The sequence below is a fragment of the Rhinopithecus bieti genome, unplaced genomic scaffold (assembly GCF_001698545.2).
Source record: "Rhinopithecus bieti isolate Rb0 unplaced genomic scaffold, ASM169854v2 scaffold_1853, whole genome shotgun sequence".
NCBI classification, from domain to species: Eukaryota; Metazoa; Chordata; class Mammalia; order Primates; family Cercopithecidae; genus Rhinopithecus; species Rhinopithecus bieti.
In genome coordinates this window covers 4,966,762-4,988,955 of record NW_016804151.1, presented here as the reverse complement: position 1 = coordinate 4,988,955, position 22,194 = coordinate 4,966,762, and the positions used below count along the sequence as shown (strand labels likewise).

The 22,194-nt window shown below is 48.4% G+C and overlaps 2 protein-coding genes across 3 annotated transcripts in view; one reads left to right on the top strand and one right to left on the bottom strand.

The window, feature by feature from the left end:
- MYO19 (myosin XIX) overlaps nt 1–9,232 on the top strand; it is a 42,911-nt gene extending 33,679 nt beyond the window's left edge. The window contains 8 exon segments of the mRNA XM_017866973.1: nt 470–540; nt 1,284–1,387; nt 3,236–3,402; nt 3,512–3,641; nt 5,435–5,520; nt 6,033–6,329; nt 8,478–8,597; nt 8,600–9,232. Of these exon segments, the coding sequence (XP_017722462.1) occupies nt 470–540; nt 1,284–1,387; nt 3,236–3,402; nt 3,512–3,641; nt 5,435–5,520; nt 6,033–6,329; nt 8,478–8,597; nt 8,600–8,755 (1,131 nt within the window). The 3' untranslated portion in view covers nt 8,756–9,232.
- The window catches only part of ZNHIT3 (zinc finger HIT-type containing 3), a 14,221-nt gene continuing 1,076 nt past the window's right edge, over nt 9,050–22,194 (bottom strand). For both annotated transcript variants that reach the window (XM_017866985.1, XM_017866986.1), the window contains exons 2-7: nt 19,536–19,651; nt 18,436–18,607; nt 18,263–18,294; nt 11,964–12,050; nt 10,858–10,935; nt 9,050–9,648 (exon numbers count right to left, since the gene is read on the bottom strand). In XM_017866985.1, coding sequence (XP_017722474.1) covers nt 9,467–9,648; nt 10,858–10,935; nt 11,964–12,050; nt 18,263–18,294; nt 18,436–18,521 — 465 coding nt within the window. In that variant the 5' untranslated portion in view covers nt 18,522–18,607; nt 19,536–19,651 and the 3' untranslated portion in view covers nt 9,050–9,466. The remainder of the gene's footprint in view (nt 9,649–10,857; nt 10,936–11,963; nt 12,051–18,262; nt 18,295–18,435; nt 18,608–19,535; nt 19,652–22,194) is intronic.

Below are 22,194 nucleotides of genomic sequence, written 5' to 3'. Positions count from 1 at the left end.
AGGTGTGGCCTGGTAGATGTGGCCTTTGGGTTTGTAGCCAGGACAACTTAGTTCTGTGGTAAAGACCTGGGTTCAGGTCACAGAAGAATCTTTATAGTATAATCTTCCCTGCCTCTCAGCTGTGAACCACCCTCTAATGCCTGCAAACAATGAAAACAATCCAAACTGGAAATTTGCCTGGGCGGGGCTGTGTGGTAGTGAGACTACACTGAGGGCAGGGTGAGTGAGACAGAGCCAGGACAGCACTTGCCTCAGTTGTATCAGAAGCCACACATTGGATGAGGGGGACTTGGGACCACCGGGACCCTTTCTTGCAGGAGATTTGTTTTCAAGGTCCCTCGATTAGCCAAGCCTTGCGAGAGCCTACAGCTCGGCACTGGCCAGGGCCTAAGAAGGGCTAAGAGGAATGGCATTTCTGGCCTGCTGGCCCCGTGCTGCAGGTGCCTACCCTGTCTCCCCACCCTTGCAGGTCCTGAGCCAGCTGGAGGCCTGTGGCCTCGTGGAGACCATCCATATCAGTGCTGCTGGCTTCCCCATCCGGTGAGTGGGCTCGATCTCGGCACAGTGCAGGGCCAGTGCAGAGTGGCGCTCGGGACTCTCATGGGGCAAGAGCCTGCACAACCCAAAGTGAGATGTGGAGATGAAGAGAAAGAGGCTGGTCTGTAGAAGTCAACTGGGAACTAGGGAGCAGCATCCATTCGTTTATCCATTCACTTATTGTGCACTATTTTGTACCCGCTGATGACTGACGAAAGCCACATTGGTACAATGTTGGGGACAGAAGCCAGACTCAGGAGGGTTGACAAGCAATTGGGAGGAAGTGCAGATATCAGGTGCCATCAGCTGTTTGAGAAGTGTTGCCTTGATGGGGAGCAGGGAGATCTGGGGGAAGCAGAGGAGACTGTGGGGTCGGAGAGGTCAGAGGGGAGATGTGGCCAAGCATGTCTGCATCATAGCAGTGGTCCAGTTGTTTGGGGAGAGGCCTGTCAGCCCCTTTGGAGGGAGGCAGCCCACAGATCCCCTACTAACACAAGAGATGCTTTGTGTTGGTAGACCAAGGCAGCAGGGAGAACAGACCCATTTTAAATGGTCTTTATGGGCTTCCGACCAAGTGATCCTAGAAATTGCTCCAAAACCACATTCACATTCAGCGGGGATACTCAGGGAGGGCAGCACTGTGCTGTGTTGTTGAACGGATTAAATAGAATACCTTCCGTTTAGCCCTGAGCCATGTACCTGGCTCACAGATGAAGTAATTCTCTCCTGCCTGCTTTGGCTTCCAGGATCTCTCACCAAAACTTTCTAGAACGATACAAGTTGCTGAGAAGGCTTCGTCCTCACACATCCTCTGATCCCCACAGCCCATATCCTGCCAAAGGGCTCCCTGGTGAGTGGGACCCATGTGTTAGTCATTTGTGCAACCACAGTTTACTGAGCATCTACCCTGTGCCCTGTCTCAGGGCTAGGGGCTGGGGCTTACTGGTGAATAAAACACAGCACTGGTTTTGGTTCAGTGGGGGAAACAGATTCAAAAAAGACACATAGTATGGAAAGTGGAAAGGCAGAGCTATGAGCAGGATGCTTTGGGTGGTGCTGGGGAGTTGTGAATTGGGGAAGGCTTCCTGGAGGAGGTAGTATCTGAGAATAAATTGGATTAGCCAGGTGATGGGTGGTCCACATGACAGATGTAATGTGAACAAAAGCCCGGAGGCTTGAGGCAGCAGTGTGGGTATGAGGAATTCCGCCCGATCTGTGTTGCTGGTTCATTGAGGCAGAGAACTGGGGCAGGTGAGGCTGGAGTGGCAGGTAGGGCTCCATCAAGGAATCTGGACTTTATTCTCTGGGCACATGAGCAGGCACTGCAGGGGAGGGAGCAAATGACTCTCTCGGCCTCACACTTTCTGGAGCCCACTCTGGGGGTGCCATGGAGGGCCGTGGGAGTGAGGCTGCAAAGTTGCCCCAGTAGAGAGAAACAAGAAATGCGGGCACAGTCGGGAAATGTTTGTTGGAAGAAACTGGTCAGTCTTGGTAGGGGCTTGACTAGATGTAGAGGGAGAGGAAAAGAGTAAATTAGCCTGGGCAGTAGGGAAAAGCAAGAGGAAGAGAGGTTCAGGGAGGCTCAAGAACCTGGGGGTGGGTGACTTGTCCAGTGCAGAAGTCTGCAAGGCACTTGGGCAGGCTTTAGTCTCGAGGGAAAGATCTGGAGGCCCTCATGTGGGGGTTGTTAGCATGCAGATAAAACTGAGGCTGTGGGAGCCACGGGACCCAGACACAGGCAGAGGGAGAACAGGCCAAGGACAGGCTGCCGGGGCGGGGGGGGGTCCCACCTCGGCAGGACCCCAGCCCAGCACCACTGCCCCTCCCACCCAGCCTTACCCTGGGCCCCTCACAGCCACTAGGGCAATCCTGCTTTGTTTCCTCCCCTCCTGGGCAGTTTTCACTTTCCTTTCACCCTTTCTCCTTTCTTCTCCCTCTCCATGCTGTCCTGTTCCATGTCTCTTGCCCAAAGCCCTTCTGGCCCCTGGTTGATTTTGCTGCTGTAGTTCTCATCTGTGGTGTCTCCTTTGGCAGCCTCTGTCTCCAGAGAGGCACTGGGCAGCTAAGGTGGTCAGAGTCTTCAGGTAAATCCTCCCTCTCCAGGAGTAAGCCCTGCGAGCTGCGGGAGGGCAGGCAGTGGGACGCGGGACCTTTGCAGGGCTGGGATTTTTTTTTATTTTTATTTTTTAATTTATTCTTTTTATTTGCAATAGAAGATTCCCAAACTAAGGGCTGGGACTGCATCTCCCTTTTCCCATACATGGTGGGGAGTGAGGGGTTGGGGCTGAGGGAGTGGCCTAGCTGCCCTGTTTGGCCCTCAGGATGTGCATTTGTGGCCTTGGAAACAAATGCTGGCTGAGCAGCCTGGGAATCCAAGCTTGGAAGGAGTCACCCTTCCAGGTGTCAGGTACCCTTTGCCAGCCTGCCCAAAGGGATTCACGGCAGTAGAGGTTGTAGGACACCCCAGGACACACAGGCACAAGTGGGTATTCCAAGGCTCCACGGAACAGCCAGTGCCCTGAGGGACAATAGAGGGACTGTTGGTGGCTTCCTCCAAAAGAACAAGGAAAAAATGGCTAGAGCCAAGAACAGCAGGAAAGAGACCTGTAGAGTGCTAGGGAGGCCAAAGCCAGTTTCTTCAGGCCACAGAGGCGTGCAGAGACGACCAGGCACTGATAGGGCCATCTCCCTCCCCCAGAATGGTGTCCACACAGTGAGGAAGCCACGCTTGAACCTCTCATCCAGGACATTCTCCACACTCTGCCGGTCCTAACTCAGGCAGCAGCCACACCTGGTGACTCGGCTGAGGCCATGCCAGCCCCCATGCACTGTGGCAGGACCAAGGTGTTCATTACTGATTCCATGGTGAGCTGGTTTGGGCATGAGGAGGTTACAGAGGCCAGCTGTGTGCTCTCCTCAGCAGGATGGGGCAGGGGGAGAAGAGGCTGCCCTCAGTGGATGCCTTTTCTCCCAGCTGGAGCTTCTGGAATGCGGGCGTACCCAGGTGCTGGAGCAGTGTGCCCGCTGCATCCAGGGTGGCTGGAGGCGACACCGGCACCGAGAGCAGGAGCGGCAGCGGCGGGCCGCCATGCTCATCCAGGCAGGTAGGTGGGCAGGTCACCTGTCAGCACTGCACACAGACTCCACAGGATGTTGGTTTCCTTTGAAACATGGCTCGTCGAGTCCCCATCTCCTGAAGCTGTGTCCCAGCCTGAAGAGATGGATGCCTCGTCCCTGTGGTGTGCTGGGATTCAGATTCCCTATCCCTCTCACCCATAATGTCTCTCCAGTTCAGTGGAAACCAAGTCACTCCATAAACAAAGGTACTCTGTAAGAAGTGGAGGCTAAACGTTGTCTTTAATTCCTCTTTCTCAGACCCTGACAGCTGTTTAGGCCAACTTTTTTTTTCCTTTATGACAACTCAAACCATTACCTGCTGGGCTCTGGGGCTGGAATGAATTTAAGGAGAAGGTAAAAACCAAAAGGAGTTCATCAAATGAAAAGATGTATTAACCACCATGTTCATAGTGGTCTTATTTTGAAAAGGAAAAGTGTTAGAAAGAATCCAAATATCTAACAGTGGTGACGTCATAGCCAAATGAGGGACCAGACTGTCCCTATGATGCAGCTAAGTGTTTTTGAAGACTATTATAAATTTAATGGAGAACCACTTCCAAAATGATATTCATACCTAGATGCCAAACTACATATTTAGGGTGATGCCATCCTTGTAAGGTGTGTTTCTGTGCGTGTAGGCATTAAAAAGTTGTATAAGGAAGCTGGGCACAATAGTTTGCTCTTATAATCCCAGCACTTTGGGAGGCTGAGGTGGGAGTATCACTTGAGCCCAGGAATTTGAGACCAGCCTGGGCAACATGGGGAGGCCTCATCGCTACAAAAAAAAAAAAAAAAAAAAATGGCTGGATGTGGAGGCTCACACCTGTAATCCCAGCACTTTGGCAGGCCAAGGCAGGCAGATCATTTGAGGTCAGGAGTTCGAGACCAGCCTGGCCAACATGGCAAAACTCTGTATCTACTAAAAACACAAAAATTAGCCAAGTGTGGTAGTACGCACCTGTAATCCTAGCTACTCAGGAGGCTGAAGCAGGAGAATCACCTCACCCCAGGAGGCAGAGGTTGCAGTGAGCTGAGATTGCACCATTGCACTCCAGCCTGGGTGACAGAGCAAGACTCTGTCTCAAAAAAAATAAAATAACAATTAACCGTGCCTGGTAGCACGTGCCCTGGTCCCAATTACTCCAGAGGCTGAGGCAAGAGGATCGCTTGAGCCTGGAAGATTGAAGCTACGGCCTTACTGAGGCTACAACAAGCTGTTCATGCCACTGCACTCCAGCCTGGGCAAGGCCCTGTCTCAAAAAAAAAAAAAAAGAAAAAACAAAAAGAATATGCTGAAATTGTAGAGAAGAGAATAAAAATTACCACCATCTATTAATTGTATCAGTGTTTGGGTATATGGTGATGTGAGATCAGGGATGCATAAAGCAACCAAATTCAACTGAGGAGTTAAAAAAAAAAAGCCAATTTTTAAAGGCATAGACAGTCCAGACCACTCCCATTCCCTGGGTGCTGACCTGGACCAAGTCTGAGACGAGAAGTGACTGCTGGGCCCTCAGCCAGTCCAGGCTCCCCAGTGCCCCTTCACTGTATTGTGTAGGTGTATCCAAGTGTGTGGGCAGTGTAAGGAATATTTAAAAGCCAATTTTGCCTTATGTATTGACTTCAGAATGTTATCTGTAGCACAAGGTAGTCATTTATTTATTGAAAAAAAAATACATATTTGAAAGTTTGACAGCAACTGTGGTGCTGCTGCAGCCAGGTCACTGACAGCTCTAACGGCTCCTTTATTATCTCTCCTGTTTCTGGGCGAACCTCTTAGCCATTCGTTCCTGGTTAACTCGGAAACACATCCAGAGGCTCCATGCAGCTGCCACAGTCATCAAGCATGCGTGGCAGAAGTGGAGAGTAAGTAAGACCCAAGAAGTCGGGGGGGGCAGTGGATCAGTTTTGGGGATCAGATGGACCTGAGTGGGAATGCTGGCTCTGCCACTGTAATGCAGGTGGCCTTGGGCAGGTTGTTCACATGTGAGCCTCATATTCCTCGTGTATGCGGTGGGCACAGTAACACCTACCCTGCAGGGTGGTTATGAAGGTAAAGAGTGGTGTAAGCAACTCTGGGAATATACCAAACTCTGAGATGTACACTTTAGAAGACTGGGTTTTATGGCGTATCAGTTATATCTCAATGGGCTGTTTTTTTGTTTTCAAGTAGCATATGTAAGGCCTAAGCACAGTTGCCTGGGGTGTATAGACTTGTGCCATATGGAACCAGTTCGGTTCAGGGCAGCCAGCTGTTCACAACCAGGTGCCTTCAGTTCACCTTGTTAACATGATTTGTTAAAGATAGTTTTGATTTCCATTTTCTGCGAAGAGGTCTAGATAAATCTAAAGCTATAAAAGGATGTTTGCTTTTTAAGATCAGAATGGCCTACCTTGCTGCTAAAGAACTGGATGGTGTGGAAGAAAAACACTTTTCTCAAGCTCCCTGTTCCTTGAGCACCTCGCCGCTGCAGACCAGGTTCCTGGAGGCAATAATCCGCCTCTGGCCCCTGGGACTGGTCCTGGCCAATACAGCAATGGGTGTAGGCAGCTTTCAGAGGAAATTAGTGGTCTGGGCCTGCCTCCAGCTCCCCAGGAGCAGCCCCAGGAGCTACACTGTCCAGACAGCACAACAAGACCAGGCTGGTGTCACATCCATCCGAGCACTGCCTCAGGTACGTTGTATGTGATGGCCATGACAGCTTTGATCCTGAGAACAGCAGGAGCAAAGCCTACAAGTTCACAGTGGGAGTGGGACTGAGGCTGGGACAAGATCCGTCCCTGGCCGGGCGCGGTGGCTCACGCCTGTGATCCCAGCACTTTGGGAGGCCGAGACGGGCGGATCACAAGGTCAGGAGATTGAGACCATCCTGGCTAATACGGTGAAACCCCGTCTCTACTAAAAAATACAAAAAACCTAGCTGGGCGAGGTGGCGGGCGCCTGTAGTCCCAGCTACTTGGGAAGCTGAGGAAGGAGAATGGCGTAAACCCAGGAGGTGGAGCTTGCAGTGAGCTGAGATCCAGCCACTGCACTCCAGCCTGGGCGACAGAGCGAGACTCCGTCTCAAAAAAAAAAAGATCCCTCCCTAACCCTACTGGGTAAACCAGAGGCCTGCACGTCCCAACCAACTGCAGGTTTGGATTATTTACTTTGTTATAACTGGGAATCTTCCAGGGCCCTTTATCTTTCTAAAAAGTGCTTCTAATTATTTCAGCATCTCTAAATCTTCTTTTAGTCCCATTTCCAAATGCAATGCTGTGTTTCTAGCAAGCTCCCAGCTGATGCTGATGCTCCATGAACCACACTGTGAGAACCAAGGCTCTAGATGAGTCAGGAGCAGGAGGTGGTTAAAGTTCGGCTTAGGGCCTGGAGTGGTGGCTCACACCTGTAATCCCAGCATTTTGGGAAGCCGAGGCAGGTGGATCACCTGAGGTCAGGAGTTCAAGACCAGCCTGGCCAACATGGCGAAACCCTGTCTCTACTAAAAATACGAAAATTAGTTGGGTGTAGTGGCAGGTGCCTGTAGTCCCAGCTATTCGGGAAGCTGAGGCATGAGAATTGCTTGAACCTGGCAGGTGGAGATTGCAGTGAGCCAAGATTGCGCCACTGCAACCCAGGCCTGTCGGACAAGAGTCCGTGTAAAAAAAAAAAAAAAAAAAAGTTTGGCTTAGGGTAATAATAGGTCAGTTACAGAAAAGAGGAAAAATTCATGAGACGTAGCAAAAAAGAAACTACCCAAGACTTGAGAGCAAATAATCTAGTTAGTCCCACATCACAACTTCGGTTGTGATCAGTTGGTTACCTCAAAAGGCACTGGATTTGGCACCATGTTTTCCTCTAACTGTATTTCTGAGTTTTTCTCCTTTTCTAGCTGAGGAAATGACAAGCAGGGTCCGTGGTCCAAGTTCTCTGTGGGTCTTTTTTCATGTTAATTTTTTGAGATGGTGTCTCTCTGTTGCCCAGGATGGAGTGCAGTGGGTTTAAGTGATTCTCCTGCCTCAGCCTCCCGAATAGCTGGGACTACAGGGCATGTGCCACCACACCTGGCTGCATTTTGTTTGTATTTTTAATAGAGACAGGGTTTCGCCATATTGGCCAGGCTGGTCTCAACTCCTGACTTCAAGCGGTCCACCTGCCTTGCCCTCCCAAAGTGCTGGAATTGCAGGTGTGAGCCACCGTGCCCAGCTGTTTGCATCCAGGGAAAAGTCAGCCAGCACACTCAGGAAGTCAGTGTCACTCAGGGCTTTGTGAGTCACCCCAGTAAGCCAGGCCTCATAGAAATAAAGTGGCCGAGGAAAGGTGAAAGTGTGTTGCACTGGGAGGTAGAACTCCAGGGTCTGGGTCCTGGTTCTGCCCCATTCACTGGATGATCTTGGCTAAGACACATTTTCTCGGAGTCTGTCTAGAAAATGGGCTAATACTCAACCTACTGCATGGAGTCACAGCAAGGAGTAAGTGAAATGACAAGGCAGAAGGAAACGCTGAATTTCCATTCAGAGGAATTACTGTAGGCCTTAATCTGAATGAAATCTCCCATGAAAACACACAGGCCTGCTAAACAGAAGGGTAAATGTTTTGTTCTTCCGGCTTTAAGCAGTCATAGGAGTGTGACAGACATTCCTCTTAGGGAGCGCCTCCTCCTAGGGTTTCCTCATCTGTCTCACACTGAGTGGATGTAACGCTATTTTAATCCTGCTGTGGCCCCCAGTACTAGTACTTGTCCATACCTCCTTGCATTTCTAGCATCTGCTGTGTGGGGTTCTGTTACGCTCTGTTAGCCCCAGGAACTGGGGCTAAAGCTGCAGCTCTCTCTCCCCTCTAGGGATCGATCAAGTTTCACTGCAGAAAGTCTCCACTGCGCTATGCTGACATCTGCCCTGAACCTTCGCCCTACAGCATTACAGGCTTTAATCAGATTCTGCTGGAAAGACACAGGCTGATCCACATGTGACCGCTTCTGCCTTTACTGGGCTGGGTGATCCTTGGTGCCTTTGTTTCCACAAGGCCTTTTCCTGCCAGCTGCCTTGCCAAAGACATTTAATCAGCACACAGCTGCCAGACGATTCCCACAGTGCTCCAAATGCACATGAACAACAGTAACGGCTCCAGCCTTCAAGCCAGGGCCCCATGCCCAGTGCATCAGTGGGCCTGGGGCTCCAGGCTACATCAAGCACTGATGGTGTCAGGGCTGGTAGTTAGCAAACCAGGGTTAAGAAACATCAGGGCCACATTTCACTACCTTCACAGATCAAACTCAGCAGCAGTCATGACTGACTGTCACTACAGTGGGGACCCAATTCCACATAAGCACTTTTGGAAGAAAACAACCAAAGTTGGCCTAAAATTTGGGCTGGGGAAAATTTTGTGGTTATTTCCTTTAAAAAGGAACAAAACTTTAGTATTTAATAAGTTGATTTATTTAATGTAATTTCAAACAATTATGAATAATGCAATGTACAGTAGAATCACATCCTGATTTTATTTAGTAACACTGACCAAGTTTAACTCCATATGAAGTGTAAAGCTTGATATCATTTATGATGTCTATCAACTGTACCAAAAGTAAAACATTTAAAAACAACCATCTGAATGTCAAGTTTTTTCTCCACAAAGGACTTGCCACCTTAAGGGCCCCACGTCTGCCTGAAACATGAGCCACATCAATGCCGGTAAAGGCCTGTATAACCTAGTCTGCATCCTGGAAACCTCTTCTGTCTGGGGCCCCCCCACACTAGCTGGTCTCCTGGGAGAGGGAGCAGGCAGGTTCTGGGAGTCAAGCACACGTTTGAGCAAGCAGCACAATAATCCATCTTAAGAATCCTCATTCTGGGATGGCTCCACAATTCCTAAACAACAGTCTGCAAACTCCACAAACAAGGGCTCTTGCATGTAGGCTCTCATGAGCTTTGCTTTGTCTTCCCCCTGATCGAGGTTGACCATCAACTGCCTGAGGTGTGGATTGAGCAATAAGCTTCTTAATGTTGCAGATTCCCCTAAAAATTAACAAGAAAAAAAGCCAATCTGAGTTCAAGTGGGAAAACATGGAGATGGCTGAAAAGTGAAGAAATATTTCAAGTGTAATAAAACTATCAGCCAGGCGTGGTGGCTCCTGTCTGTAATACCAGCAATTAGGGAGGTCAAGGTGGGCAAGATCGCTTGAACTCAGAAGTTCAAGACCAGCCTGGGCAACGTGGCGAGATACCACCTCTATAAAATGAAAGGTGAGATCAGCATATCAAACTATTTCCACATTAAATGCAGTAACAGATACTAGTTCTTGGTATCTTTGTAAATATTGTAACTTCGTGCCACTTCAGCTAAGAAAAAAATGCTTTATCAGCACAATCAAAAAGCTAATAATAGCATTAAGCTGCTCGCATGATTTCCTTCTAGCCATACAAGTTGCCAGTGGTGAAGACAGCTATATGAAATACTCTGATGTCTGAGCATGTGATTTGGCGTGCAGCAGGACCAGTAGCAGGGAACCAACAATAATACCTGCATGGTACTTTACAGTCTATAAAATTTTTCACACCTATTACCAGCTCAGCTCCAAACTCAGTCTAATCATAACCATGAGACTAAGTGCAAAGCATAACCTTTTAACATGATTCTGTGACATGGGAAGAACGAAATTAACACACTATACACATGTAACAATGTTTTAAGGACTGAATAAGCAGTGCTACAAAAATGGCAACACCTGTTTCCCCTTAAACCAAATCATGTGATAACCCGTTTGCGTTAAAGGCTGGACTGTGAACTGAGCACTGGGGATCTGGGAATACAGGTCCCTGCTGTACAAATCGGTATGTGAGAGATAAATTACCATAAAATGTAACAGTGATTTATTACTAGGAAGTCCAAGTTGCTAAGGGAAACCAAAAAAGTGCCTAATTCTGAAAGAGACACAAAAAGTCAAGAAAAGCTTAGCTGAGCAAAGCAAACTTCTACCAAGCCTTGAAGGAGGAGCAAAATTTTGCCAACCTGCAAGACCAGCAGGATTCCAGGCAGAAGGAATGGTGTGGGCAGGCTGGGAGGTGTGACACCCTTATGTTTACAGAATTATGTTGCTAGATAGTAAGGGCCCTGCATGCCATACTTATTCAAGGATTTAATAACTTTAAAAAAAATCACAATCCTTACAACACAGTAAATGTATCTCAACCACTGACAAATAAACAAGCACAGCACAGACTTACCTAAATTCTTTAAATTCTGCAAAGAAACTCTGTCTTCTTCCTCATCACTATTGAGAAAATCAGCTATAGAGTCATCATCTAAGGAATACAAAACAGTCAACGGCTCATGACTAAAAAGGAGGCCTGGGCACCAGATTTTAAAACTACTTCAACAGGATAAAAATGTATGCACACACATGTAATAGTGATAGGGGTATTCAAGCAGGTACAGACAAAAATCCTCTTCTCTGGAGTTTGTGACTATACTAACACTCCTTTTTTAGAAGAGGGAGGCTAAGTGAAAGAATTGGTGATTTTAACAAATGCACCCTAGTGTTCACATCCTTACTTGTGTATGTGGTCCTCTGGTCTTTAGGCTTAGACCCTGGCTGTCTAATAACTTATTACCCATCCCCACCTCTACATGGCTCCAACCCTGTGATGGGCCAATTAACTGGATGCTCTGTAAAAAACAGTCAAGCAGAATCTCCTGTGCTTTCAGCATGGGCAGAAACTGCTGGCATTGCCTGAACCCAACCTGGAAATTTCTCAAAGGGCAAAAATGGGCCATGCCTTTGGAGTGAATGTTCAATACCTCTTTGGTGGCACCAGAGGGGCTGCTTTCAGAGCCTGGCATGGTGCATGACACCCAGGAGGTATTAAAGAACATTCAGATGGCTGGACGGATGGGTCGACAGCCCACTACTGCTATGAGCTCTGAACCCCCAGCAGCAGCAAGATGATCTAGGACAAAGAAAGCCTCCTGCCTGGGCTGAGCTCAGGTGAACTGACAGCCCCAGCCAGATTCATGGAGGGAGACCAGCAGCTGTGGGCTAGAGAAGGCTCCTGCCAGCAGGGCCCACCACAGAGCCCCAAACCACAGCCATGGCCTTTCTCATCTCTGTCTTCTGCCCATTTTTCTTCTGAATACTGCTTTCAGGCTGTTGCTTCAACATCACTCATGATGACATGGCCCCACTCCTGATGCTCAGGGCTAAGAAAGCTGTTGTTTCCCAATGAAGCTCTTGTTCTGGATTCCCTGACCAGCCCCAGTCTCCCCTTTTCCTTCCTTTCAACTTATTCTATGTGAAGTCCCTTGTAGATTTGTTTGAAGTCAACCAACCCACCTTTGTTTTCCACAGGCTTTATGGTTTTGGTAGGAAGAGCTGATCTTATTTTTTTCTCAGCAGGACGAGCTTCAGGGTTGCACTGTTCTGAAAAAGACACAAATCCCAGGCCCACATTACCTCCATTTCAGCAACAAGGCTGCACCTCCCCACCAAGCTAGCATCTAGGTAGGAAGCAAGTGTCTGAGGTAAGGGATGTGGGTGGGTGCCCAGGAATGTGGAAGTGAGAGATCAAAGCAAGAGGGAGGTTAAGGAAAACCGCCAGCAGGCTGAGAAAGCAGGGCTCATTCATGCACCCCAAGAACCTGTCCCCATCCTCCCCACCCTGCTGAATCTTACAAGATTCTCACCACAATTAACTGGGGTGTTTGAAATAGCTGCTGTAAACCAGATACCAGATGGGATAAAACTAGAGAAAAAACAACCAAAGAACTTACAAAGTCAACAGAAGGCCAGCTGTGCTGGCTCACGTCTGTAATCCTAACACTTGGAGGCCAAGGTGGGAGGATCACTTGAGCCCAGGAGTTTGAAACCAGCCTGGGCAACCTAGCAAGACTATGCCTCTACAAAAAATAAAAAAAATCATCCAGGCATGGTAGTGCATGCATGTGGTCTCAGCTACCTGGGAGGCTGAGGCAGGAAGATCACTTAAGCCCAGTATGTCAAGGCTGCAGTGAGCTATGATTGTGCCACTGCACTCCAGCCTGGGTGACAGAGAATCAACAGAGCATGAAGTCACAGGAAAGGATTCTGAGGACATAAAGGCAGGACCAGATTGTAGAGACTTAAAATGTAGATTTGACAATATGCTACGGAAAGGTTCTGGTCAGATAGGTGGCAGTTACAACAGCTGCCAGTGACTGAGTGCCAAGCACTGTGCCAGGTACACAGTGAGATACATAGTGGCTCAATGAACCTTTAGAAAGCCCCCATGACATGGACACTATTAATTCCACTTACAGACGAAAGGATTAATTTTTCTTGTAATAAACTTGTCCATTGGTGTCCACAGCTAGTAAGTAGCAGAGGCAGATTTTAGAATCCAGATCTAACTTTACAGCTGTGCTATACGTGTAAGGAACACAGCAGGAGGGACTGGAGAAGAGGTGAATTTTCTGAGTTGTACCTGACCCCAAAATACATTTGTGTCTAAGGGGCTCAAAAAGAGGCTGGAGCTAAAGATCTGGATGTCAGCAAGAAAAAAAAAAAAAAAAAGTTTAAAGTAAAAGAGAGACCACCTACCTAGGAATAAAAGTCAAGGACCAAATTTCAAGGGAGAGATCTAGCAAAAGGGAGGACTGGGCACAGTGGTTCCTGCCTGTAATCCCAGCAATTTGGGAGGTCGAGACAGGAGGACTGCTTAAGCCCAGGAGTCAAAGACCAGCCTGGGCAACACAGTGAGATCCTGTCTCTAAGAAAAATAGATAAAGTTTGTCTCCGTTACTCAGGAGGCTAAGGTGGGAAGGCCACTTGGGCCCAAGAGGCCAAGGGTGCAATGAGCTGTGATCACGCCACTGCACTCCATCCTGGGCAAAAGAGCAAGACTCTGTCTCAAAAAGAAGAAACAAGGAGAACCTACAGCTATGCCACCCTGAATGCACCCTATCTCATCTGACCTCAGAGGCTAGAACAGGGTCAGGCCTGGTTAGGACTTCAAAGGGAGAAAGGGAGGAAAGAATACCACAGAGCAGTATCTTCCCAGCCTCCAAAGGAGAATATCAAGAAAGAAAAAGCCAAACACAGCAGATATTCATAGGAATCAAGAAAGATGACAGGCTAGACATGGGTAGCTCACGTCTGTAATCCCAACGCTTTGGGAGGCCAAGGTGGAAGGATCACTTGAGCCCAGGAATTCAAGACCAGCCCAGGCAATACAGTGAGACTTCATCCCACAAAAATTAAAATTAAAAATAAATAGGCCAGGCATGGTGGCGCATGCCTGTAGTCCCAACTACTTGGGAGGCGGAGGTAGGAGGATTGCCTGTGCCCAGGAAGTCACAGCTATAGTGAGCACCACTGCACTCCAGCCTGGGTGACACAGCAAGACTGTTGCAAAAAAATAAAAATAAAAAGACAAATGAAAAGTGTACAACAGATGTGGCTATTAGAAATTTCTGATAAAAAATTATTCTTTATTAAATACTACTTTAACACTGCCTATAGCAGCAACAAAGGCAAAATTAATGTAAATATCCACCAATAAGAAAAATAAATATTAAAATGACCATACTACCCAAAGTAATCTACAGAGTCAATACAATCCCTATCAAAATACCAATGACACTGTTCACAGAAATTTAAAAAAAAAAATTCTAAAATTAATATGGAACCACAGAAGATCCTCAACAGCCAAAGCAATCCTGAGCAAATAGAACAAGGCTGGAGGCATCACCACTACTTGGCCTCGAAATATACTACAAAGCTATAATATCTAAAACAGCATGGTACTAGCATAAAAATAGACACATAGATCAATGGAACAGACTAGAGAACCCAGATATAAATTCACACATTTACAGCCAACTGACTTTTCACAAAGGCACCAACAGCATATACTGGGAAAAAAGCATTCTTCAATAAATGGTACTGGAAAAATAGGATAACTGTAAGGATAATCATATGCAGAAGAATGAAACTAGATCCTTATCTGTCACCATATATAAACATCAAAATGGATTAAAGACCTAAATATAAGACCTGAAACTATGAAACTACTACAAGAAAACACAGGGGAAATGCTTCAGGACTTTGGTCTAGTCAAAGATTTTATGAATAAAATCTCAAAAGGCAACAAAAGCAAAACTAGGCAAATGGAATTCTGTTACACAAAAAAGCTTCTGTACAACAAAGGAAACAACAGAGTGAAGAGACTATAAGATGGGAGAAAATATTTGCAAAATATTCACTTGACAAAAGGTTAGTATCTAGAATACAAAAGGAGCTCAACAGCAAAAAAAAAAAAAAAAAAAAAAAAATTTAAGTGGACAAATGGGCTGGGCGTGGTGGCTCACAGCTGTAATTCCAGCCCTTTGGGAGGCCAAGGCAGGTCGATCACCTGAGGTCAAGCGTTCAAGACCAGCCTGGCCAACATGGTGAAACCTCGTCTCTACTAAAAATAAAAAAATCAGCCAGGAATAGTGGCAGGCACCTGTAATCCCAGCTACTCTGGGGGCTGAGACAGGAGAATCACCTGAACCCCGGAAGCGGAGGTTGCAGTAAGCAGAAATTGTGCCACTGTACTCCAGCCTGGGCGACAAGAGCGAGACTCCGTCTCAAAAAAAATAAAAATGGACAAATGGCCCGAACAGACACTTCTCAAAAGACGACATACAAATGGCCAACAAGTACATGAAAAAATGTTCAACGTCACTAATCATTAGGGACATGCAAGGCAAGACCACAATGAGATATCATCTCACCAAAGTAAGAATGGCTATTATCAAAAAGAAAATAAATAACATGTTGGCAAAGATGTGGAGAAAAGGGAACTCTTATACACTGCACTGTTATTGGGAATGTAAATTGGTAGAGTCATTATGGAAAACAGCATGGAGGTTCCTAAAAAAACTACGAATAGAACTACCATATGATCCAGAAATCCCACTACTGCGTATATATCCAAAGGAAATTAAATCAGTCTGCCAAAGAGATACCTGCACTCCCGTGTTTACTGCTAGTCCCAACAGTCAAGATATGGAATCAACCTAAGGATCCACCAACAGGGATAAAGAAATGTGGTACATATACACACTGGATATTAGCCATAAAAAACCATGAAATCCTGTCACTTGCAGCAACGTGGATAAGACCAGATGACATCGTGTTAAGTGAAATAAGCCAGGCACAGAAAGATGTTCTTGTTAACATGTGGATGCTAAGCAAGTTGATTTCACAGAAGTAGAGAGTAGAAAGTGGTAACTAGAGGCTGGAAAGAGTAGAGGGTAGGGGGCTAGGGAGAAGTTGGCTAATTGATACAAAATTACAGCCAGATAGGAGGAGTAAGTTCTAGTGTTACACAGCACCTTAGTGTGACCATGTTGGCAGCAATTTATACTTTCAAATAGCTGGAAGAGAGGATTGTGAATGTTCCCAACATGAAGAAATAATGATTATTTGGGGTGATGAACATGCTAACTACCCTATTTGATCCTTACACATTGTATACAGGTATTGAAATATCACACTGTAACTCAAATTGTGTGCAATTACGTGTCAATTAAAACAAATATTAAAAGAAAATCCACCAATAGGAAGCTTTATATAAATAATGGTCGTATCAACTATATAATGAAATAACATACAGTCCTTTAAATCAGTGAGCAAGAACTTGTATGCACTAGTTATTTTTAACTTTTTTAATTTTTACTTTTTTTGAGACACAGTCTCACTCTGTTGCCCAGGATGGAGTGCAGTGGTGCAGTCTCGGCTCACTGCAACCTTCGCCTCCATGGTTTAAGCAATTCTCCTGCCTCAGTCTCTTGAGTAGCTGGGATCACAGGCGCGCGCCTCCACACCCAGTTCATTTTTGTATTTTTAGTAGAGATGTGGTTTCATCATGTTGGCCAGGCTGGTGTCAAACTCCTGACCTCAGGTGATCCACCCACCTTGGCCTCCCAAAGTGCTGGGATTACAGGCGTGAGCCATTGCGCCTGGCCTGTATGCACTATGTTTTGAAAAGTGCACAACAGGCCGCGGGTTGCGCTCAAGCCCTGTAATCCCAGCCATTTGGGAGCCGGACGGCGGATCACGAGGGGTCAGGAGATCGAGACCATCCTGGCTAACACGGTGAAACCCGACCGTCTCTACTAAAAATACAAAAAATAGCCGGGCGAGGTGGCGGGCGCCTGCTAGTCCAGCTACTCCGGAGGGCTGGAGGCAGGAGGAATGGCATAAACCCGGGGGCAGGCGGGAGCGTTGCAGGAGCTGAGATCGGCCACTGCACTCCAGCCCCGGGACAGAGCCAGACTCCGTCTCAAAAAAAAAAAAAAAAAAAAAAATAAGAAAAGTGCCACAAACAATAAAATCAAATGAGATGTTTGAGTACAGTCTCACTGCTTTGAGATCTAAAAGCTAAAAAAAAAGTCGATATATTGGTACAAGAGTGGAAATAAGCTGAAAAAGAATCTACGGTCAAACTTTTTTTTTTTTTTTGAGACAGAGCTCTTGCCTGGCTTCCCAGTCTGCGAATGCCAGTGGGGTGCGATCTTGGCTCACTGCAGCCTCCTCCTTGCCGGCTCAAGCGATCTTCCCACCTCTGCCTCCTGAGTAGCTAGGACCACTGGCGCAGACCGCCACGCCTGGCTTTTTTTGTTTGTTTATACAGACAGGGTTTCACCATGTTGCCCAGGCTGGTCTCAAACTCCTGAGTTCAAGTGATCCGCACACCTCAGCCTCCCAAAGTGCTGGGATGACCCACCGCGCATGACCCACCGCGCCCCGCCTACATCAAACATTTTTTTTTTTTTTTTTCAGACTGAGTCTCGCTCTGTTGCCCAGGCTGGAGTGCAGTGGTGCAATCTCGGCTCACTGCAACCTCCACCTCCCAGGTTCAAGCGATTCTCCTGCCTCAGCCTCCTGAGTAGCTGGCGCGCGCCACCACGCCGGCTAATTTTTGTATTTTTGGTAGAGACGGGGTTTCACCATGTTGGCCAGGCTGGTCTCGAACTCCTGGGCTCAGGTGATCCACCCGCCTTGGCCTCTCAAAGTGCTGGGATCACAGGCGTGAGCCACCGCGCCCAGCCAGGTCACTTCTTTTTAACGGTACAAAAGTGTGTTCACATACACAGAACTTACTTGGTTCTTTTTTCTCTTAACAAGTCAAGGACTTCTCCTTGTGTTGTACATGGACTTACCTCTTTGTTTCTAACAAGACATTATTTACACGAGTGAAAATATTGTTAAACTTGTGCAGTTTCAGCCAAAATGGTAAGGGGCTACACCAGAATACTGAGAAAGAAACTGCTAGGGTAGACCTCGGTGGGAAAAGCAATCGGTAACTATTTCTAAGTAAGAAGAATAGTACGCAGAAGGAGGGGCGGGGTAGAAGAAAGGCTACTGACTGTTCAAAACCGTGAGAGCGATTAAAGAGAGGGACAACAGAGGGAACTGTCCGACACACAGGGAGAGGCCTATGACACCAAGGACCAAGTAAGAGAAAGCGAGGTTCCTGCAGAACCCACGGAGACCCGAGGCGGAGAAAGAAGCGCAGCCCAAGGGTCCACGCCCCCAAGACGGAGGCTGGACGTGGGGGCTACCCCGCGCGAGGAGGGGGCCGAGGGCTGGCGGGGACGGGCACTCACCTTTGTGCTTCCGGAAGCAGGCTACAGAGCAGCTGTAACAACAGAGGCCACAGGCCGCGTCAGCCCCGAGGGCCCGCGGCCCCTCCAGCAGCCCGCCGGCTGCCGCCCGGCCTCCCGCCCTCCCGCCGTGGCCGGACACCCGCACCCCCAGACCCCGCGACCTCCTCGCTCACTAGGGCACGCGGCAGGCCGGACAGCGGTATTTCGGCTTCTCCAAGCAGATCACGCAGACGACGGTGCTACATCCGAGCGACGCCATGGTCGTGGGGAAGGAGACTGCTTCCCGCGCCGCCGCGCGCGTCTCTCACGCAGCCGCGCCCGCGTGCACGCCCCTTTTTCCGTTTCCTAAACGGGGACCAATCAGCACTCAGCAGACAGACAAAAGCAATGGACTGATCCTGCTCACTGTTCCAGTCCTCGTAAGTAGAGCGTCGATATACTCGATGTGCATCAAGTAGCTGCTTCCCAGGTTTTCCTTGATTAGATAGATCATAGCATGGAAGAACTTGTTGTGTAGCCCTGTCGCTGTCCCTGTGCGGCCGTGTGGCTTGGACCAAGTCATCGACACTGTCCAGGTGTGTTGCCCCGCATGTAAAAAAGAAAACAATGCGTGGAACTAAAGGTCCTTTACTTTCTGGCTTGGACTTCCTGAATCTTGCAGGGACATTGGAGTTCGTCCGCCCATCTCACCTGCTTATTCTTGGCAAAGGACAAGTCCAGACACTGGGCGAACCAGAATCGGTTGGATCACGCAGTAGACAGGAACCTGCCCTTCCCAACCTAGGCCATTTTTCACTAGGGAAAGAAAGATGAGCCTGACCACTGGCAAATGTTTGAGCTCCAACTGTGAGCCCTTCAGTGCTGGGGACCCCCCGGGATCTTCTAATGAAGAAGTAGTCTCTGTCCTCTGGGAACTTAATGCTTAGAGCGAAAGTAGGACAGGTAAACGGGGAGGAAAGAGACTCACTCTTAGAGTCCTGCCCTCGCTACCCTGCACCTGCACGCCCCTGAGAGTGAGTGCTTCTTAAATTTTGCACTCTAGGCTCCTCACACCTCCCCCTAGTCCCGGAAGCTAATTGACCAGGAAGCAGGCCAGTGACCACTGGCCCCAAGACGGGGATCCCAGACAGATGAGTCTGGACAGATGGGCTATGATGGGACTTGAATGCCACCACAAACTTTAGGTTTAGACAAAGTCATTTTTTTTTTTTTTTTTTAAGGAAATTTGCTTGCAGCTAGGCATGGCCCAGCCTTACCTTGGCTCCCATCCTACCTGCACTGAGCCCTCTCAGGGCCATAAATTGCCCTCATCCCCAAGTGCCTCCTCTTCTGTGTTGGCTGTTCAGCCTTCAGGGTCCCTCTTCAATAAAGTTGTCTGCAGGGATGTATCTGCAAAATCCAAGGCAGTGGTTTGAACCTTGGCTCAACCCCCTCCCTGTCTGTGTGACCTGGCATGGTTGGTTACCTGCTCTGAGCTCCCTTATCTATTAAAGTGGATGTTTGGGCCTACTTTCCTGAGCTGTTGTAAAGCAGAGAGGAGACCATGTGCAAAAAGTTTTGTAATCTGAAGTGCTACATGATATCTAGAAAGAGTCTTAACTCTCATGGATCTCCATCTGGACCGCATGAACGCATGAACGAAGGTCTCAGGCCCCAAGCCACGCCCCTCCAAAACAGTTCTGCCAACTGCTTCTTGAGTGGGAAGTGAGTAATGATCCTTCCTTTGGGTGTGGCAACCCAGTCCAGTCCTCAGTGCTGAAGCTGTTGGGCCCTCTATCCACCTGCATGTCCTACTTGCAGCTCCCCCAGCCTGCAACCTCTGCCTGGGACCCAGCCTAGAATCCAAAACCGGTCCACACAGACCTAGTAACTCGCAGCACTCTCATATTGTTCAACAGTTGTACCACTGATGATTTGAACTTGAAGCATCCCAGAAAGTCCAGAGAAGTCCTGGGAAGGCCAGAGAAGGCCAGTGACTTGTCCAGGGCCATATGTAAATCCTGTGCCAAGCCGGGCATGGTCGCACCAGCCTGTAGTCCCAGCTACTTGGAAGGTTGAGGCAGGAGTTCAAGACTGCAGTAAGCTATGATTGTGCCACTGCGTTCCAGCCTGGGTGACAGAGAAAGAGACCCTGTCTTAAAGAAGAAAAATTTATGCCAGGCGCAGTGGCTCACACCTGTGATCCCAGCACTTTGGGTGGTCAAGGCAGGCAGATCACTTGAGGCCAGGAGTTCAAGACCAGCGTGGCCAACATAGCAAAACTCTGTCTCTACTAAAAATAGAAAAAATTAACTGGGTGTGGTGGTGCATGCCTGTAATCCCAACTACGAGGAAGGCTGAGGCACAAGGATCGCCGGAACTCGAGAGGCAGAGATTGTAGTGAGCCAAGATCACGCCACTGCACTCCAGCCTGGGTGACAGAGCAAGACAGCAAGACTCTGTCTCTAAATTTTTTTTTTAATTTAATTTAATTTAAAATCCTGTGCCCAGCCAAGTAAGGTGGCTCATGCCAGTAATCCTAGCACTTTGGGAGGTGAAGGTGGGCACATGACTTGAGCCCAGGAGTTCAAGACCAGCCTGGGCAACATGGTGAAAACCTGTCTCTACCCAAAAAGATACAAAAATTAGTGGGGGGCAGTGGCATGAGTCTGTAATCCCAGCTACTGGGGAGGCTGAGGTGGAAGAATCGCTTGAGCCCAGGAGGCAGAGGTTGCAGTGAGTGGAGATCATGCCACTGCACTCCAGCCTGGGCGAGAGAGCAAGACTGTCTCAAAAAAATTTTTTTTTATTTAATTAAATTAAACTTAAAATCCTGTGCCTAGCCAGGTAAGGTGGCTCATGCCAGCAATCCTAGCACTTTGGGAGGCCGAGGCAGGCACATGGCCTGAGCCCAGAAGTTCAGGACCAGCCTGGGCAACATGGCGAAAACCTGTCTCTACCCAAAAAGATACAAAAATTAGCGGGGGGCAGTGGCATGAGTCTGTAATCCCAGCTACTGGGGAGGCTGAGGTGGGAGAATCGCTTGAGCCCAGGAGGCAGAGGTTGCAGTGAGTGGAGATCATGCCAATGCACTCCAGCCTGGGCAACAGAGCAGGATCTTGTCTCAAAAGGAAGAGAGAGAGAGAGAGAAAAAAAAGATCCTGTGCACTGTCTAACATGGGTAGAAGTTTGCCCACTGTAGAGGACATCACCACTGCTGCTTGATTTGTCCTGTGATGTGTATACCGAGGCTGAGGCCAGAGACAATCCTAACCATTTTCAGGGGCTCAATCCCTCCCACCCGCATCCAAACCACACTGACCTGGGAGTGGAGAGATGACTCCAGAAAAAAAAAAAAAAGAAAAGAAAAGAAAAGAAAAGAAAATTCGGCCGGGCGGGATGGCTCAGGCCTGTAATCCCAGCACTTTGGGAGGCCAAGGCGGACAGATCACCAGGTCAGGAGATCGAGACCATCCTGGCCAACATGGTGAACCCCGTCTCTACTAAAGTACAAAAAATTAGCCAGGCGTGGTGGGGGGCGCCTGCAGTCCCAGCTACTCAGGAGACTGAGACAGGGGAATCGCCTGAACCCAGGAGGCGGAGGTTGCAGTGATCCCAGATCGTGCCACTGCATTCCAGCCTGGTGACAGAGCAAGATTCCATCTCAAAAAGAAAAGAAGACCGGGCGCGGTGGCTCAAGCCTGTAATCCCAGCACTTTGGGAGGCCGAGACGGGCGGATCACGAGGTCAGGAGATCGAAACCATCCTGGCTAACACGGTGAAACCCCGTCTCTACTAAAAAAAAAAATACAAAAATCTAGCCGGGCGAGGTGGCGGGCGCCTGTAGTCCCAGCTCCTCGGGAGGCTGAGGCAGGAGAATGGCGTAAACCCGGAAGGCGGAGCTTGCAGTGAGCTGAGATCCGGCCACTGCACTCCAGTCCGGGCGACAGAGC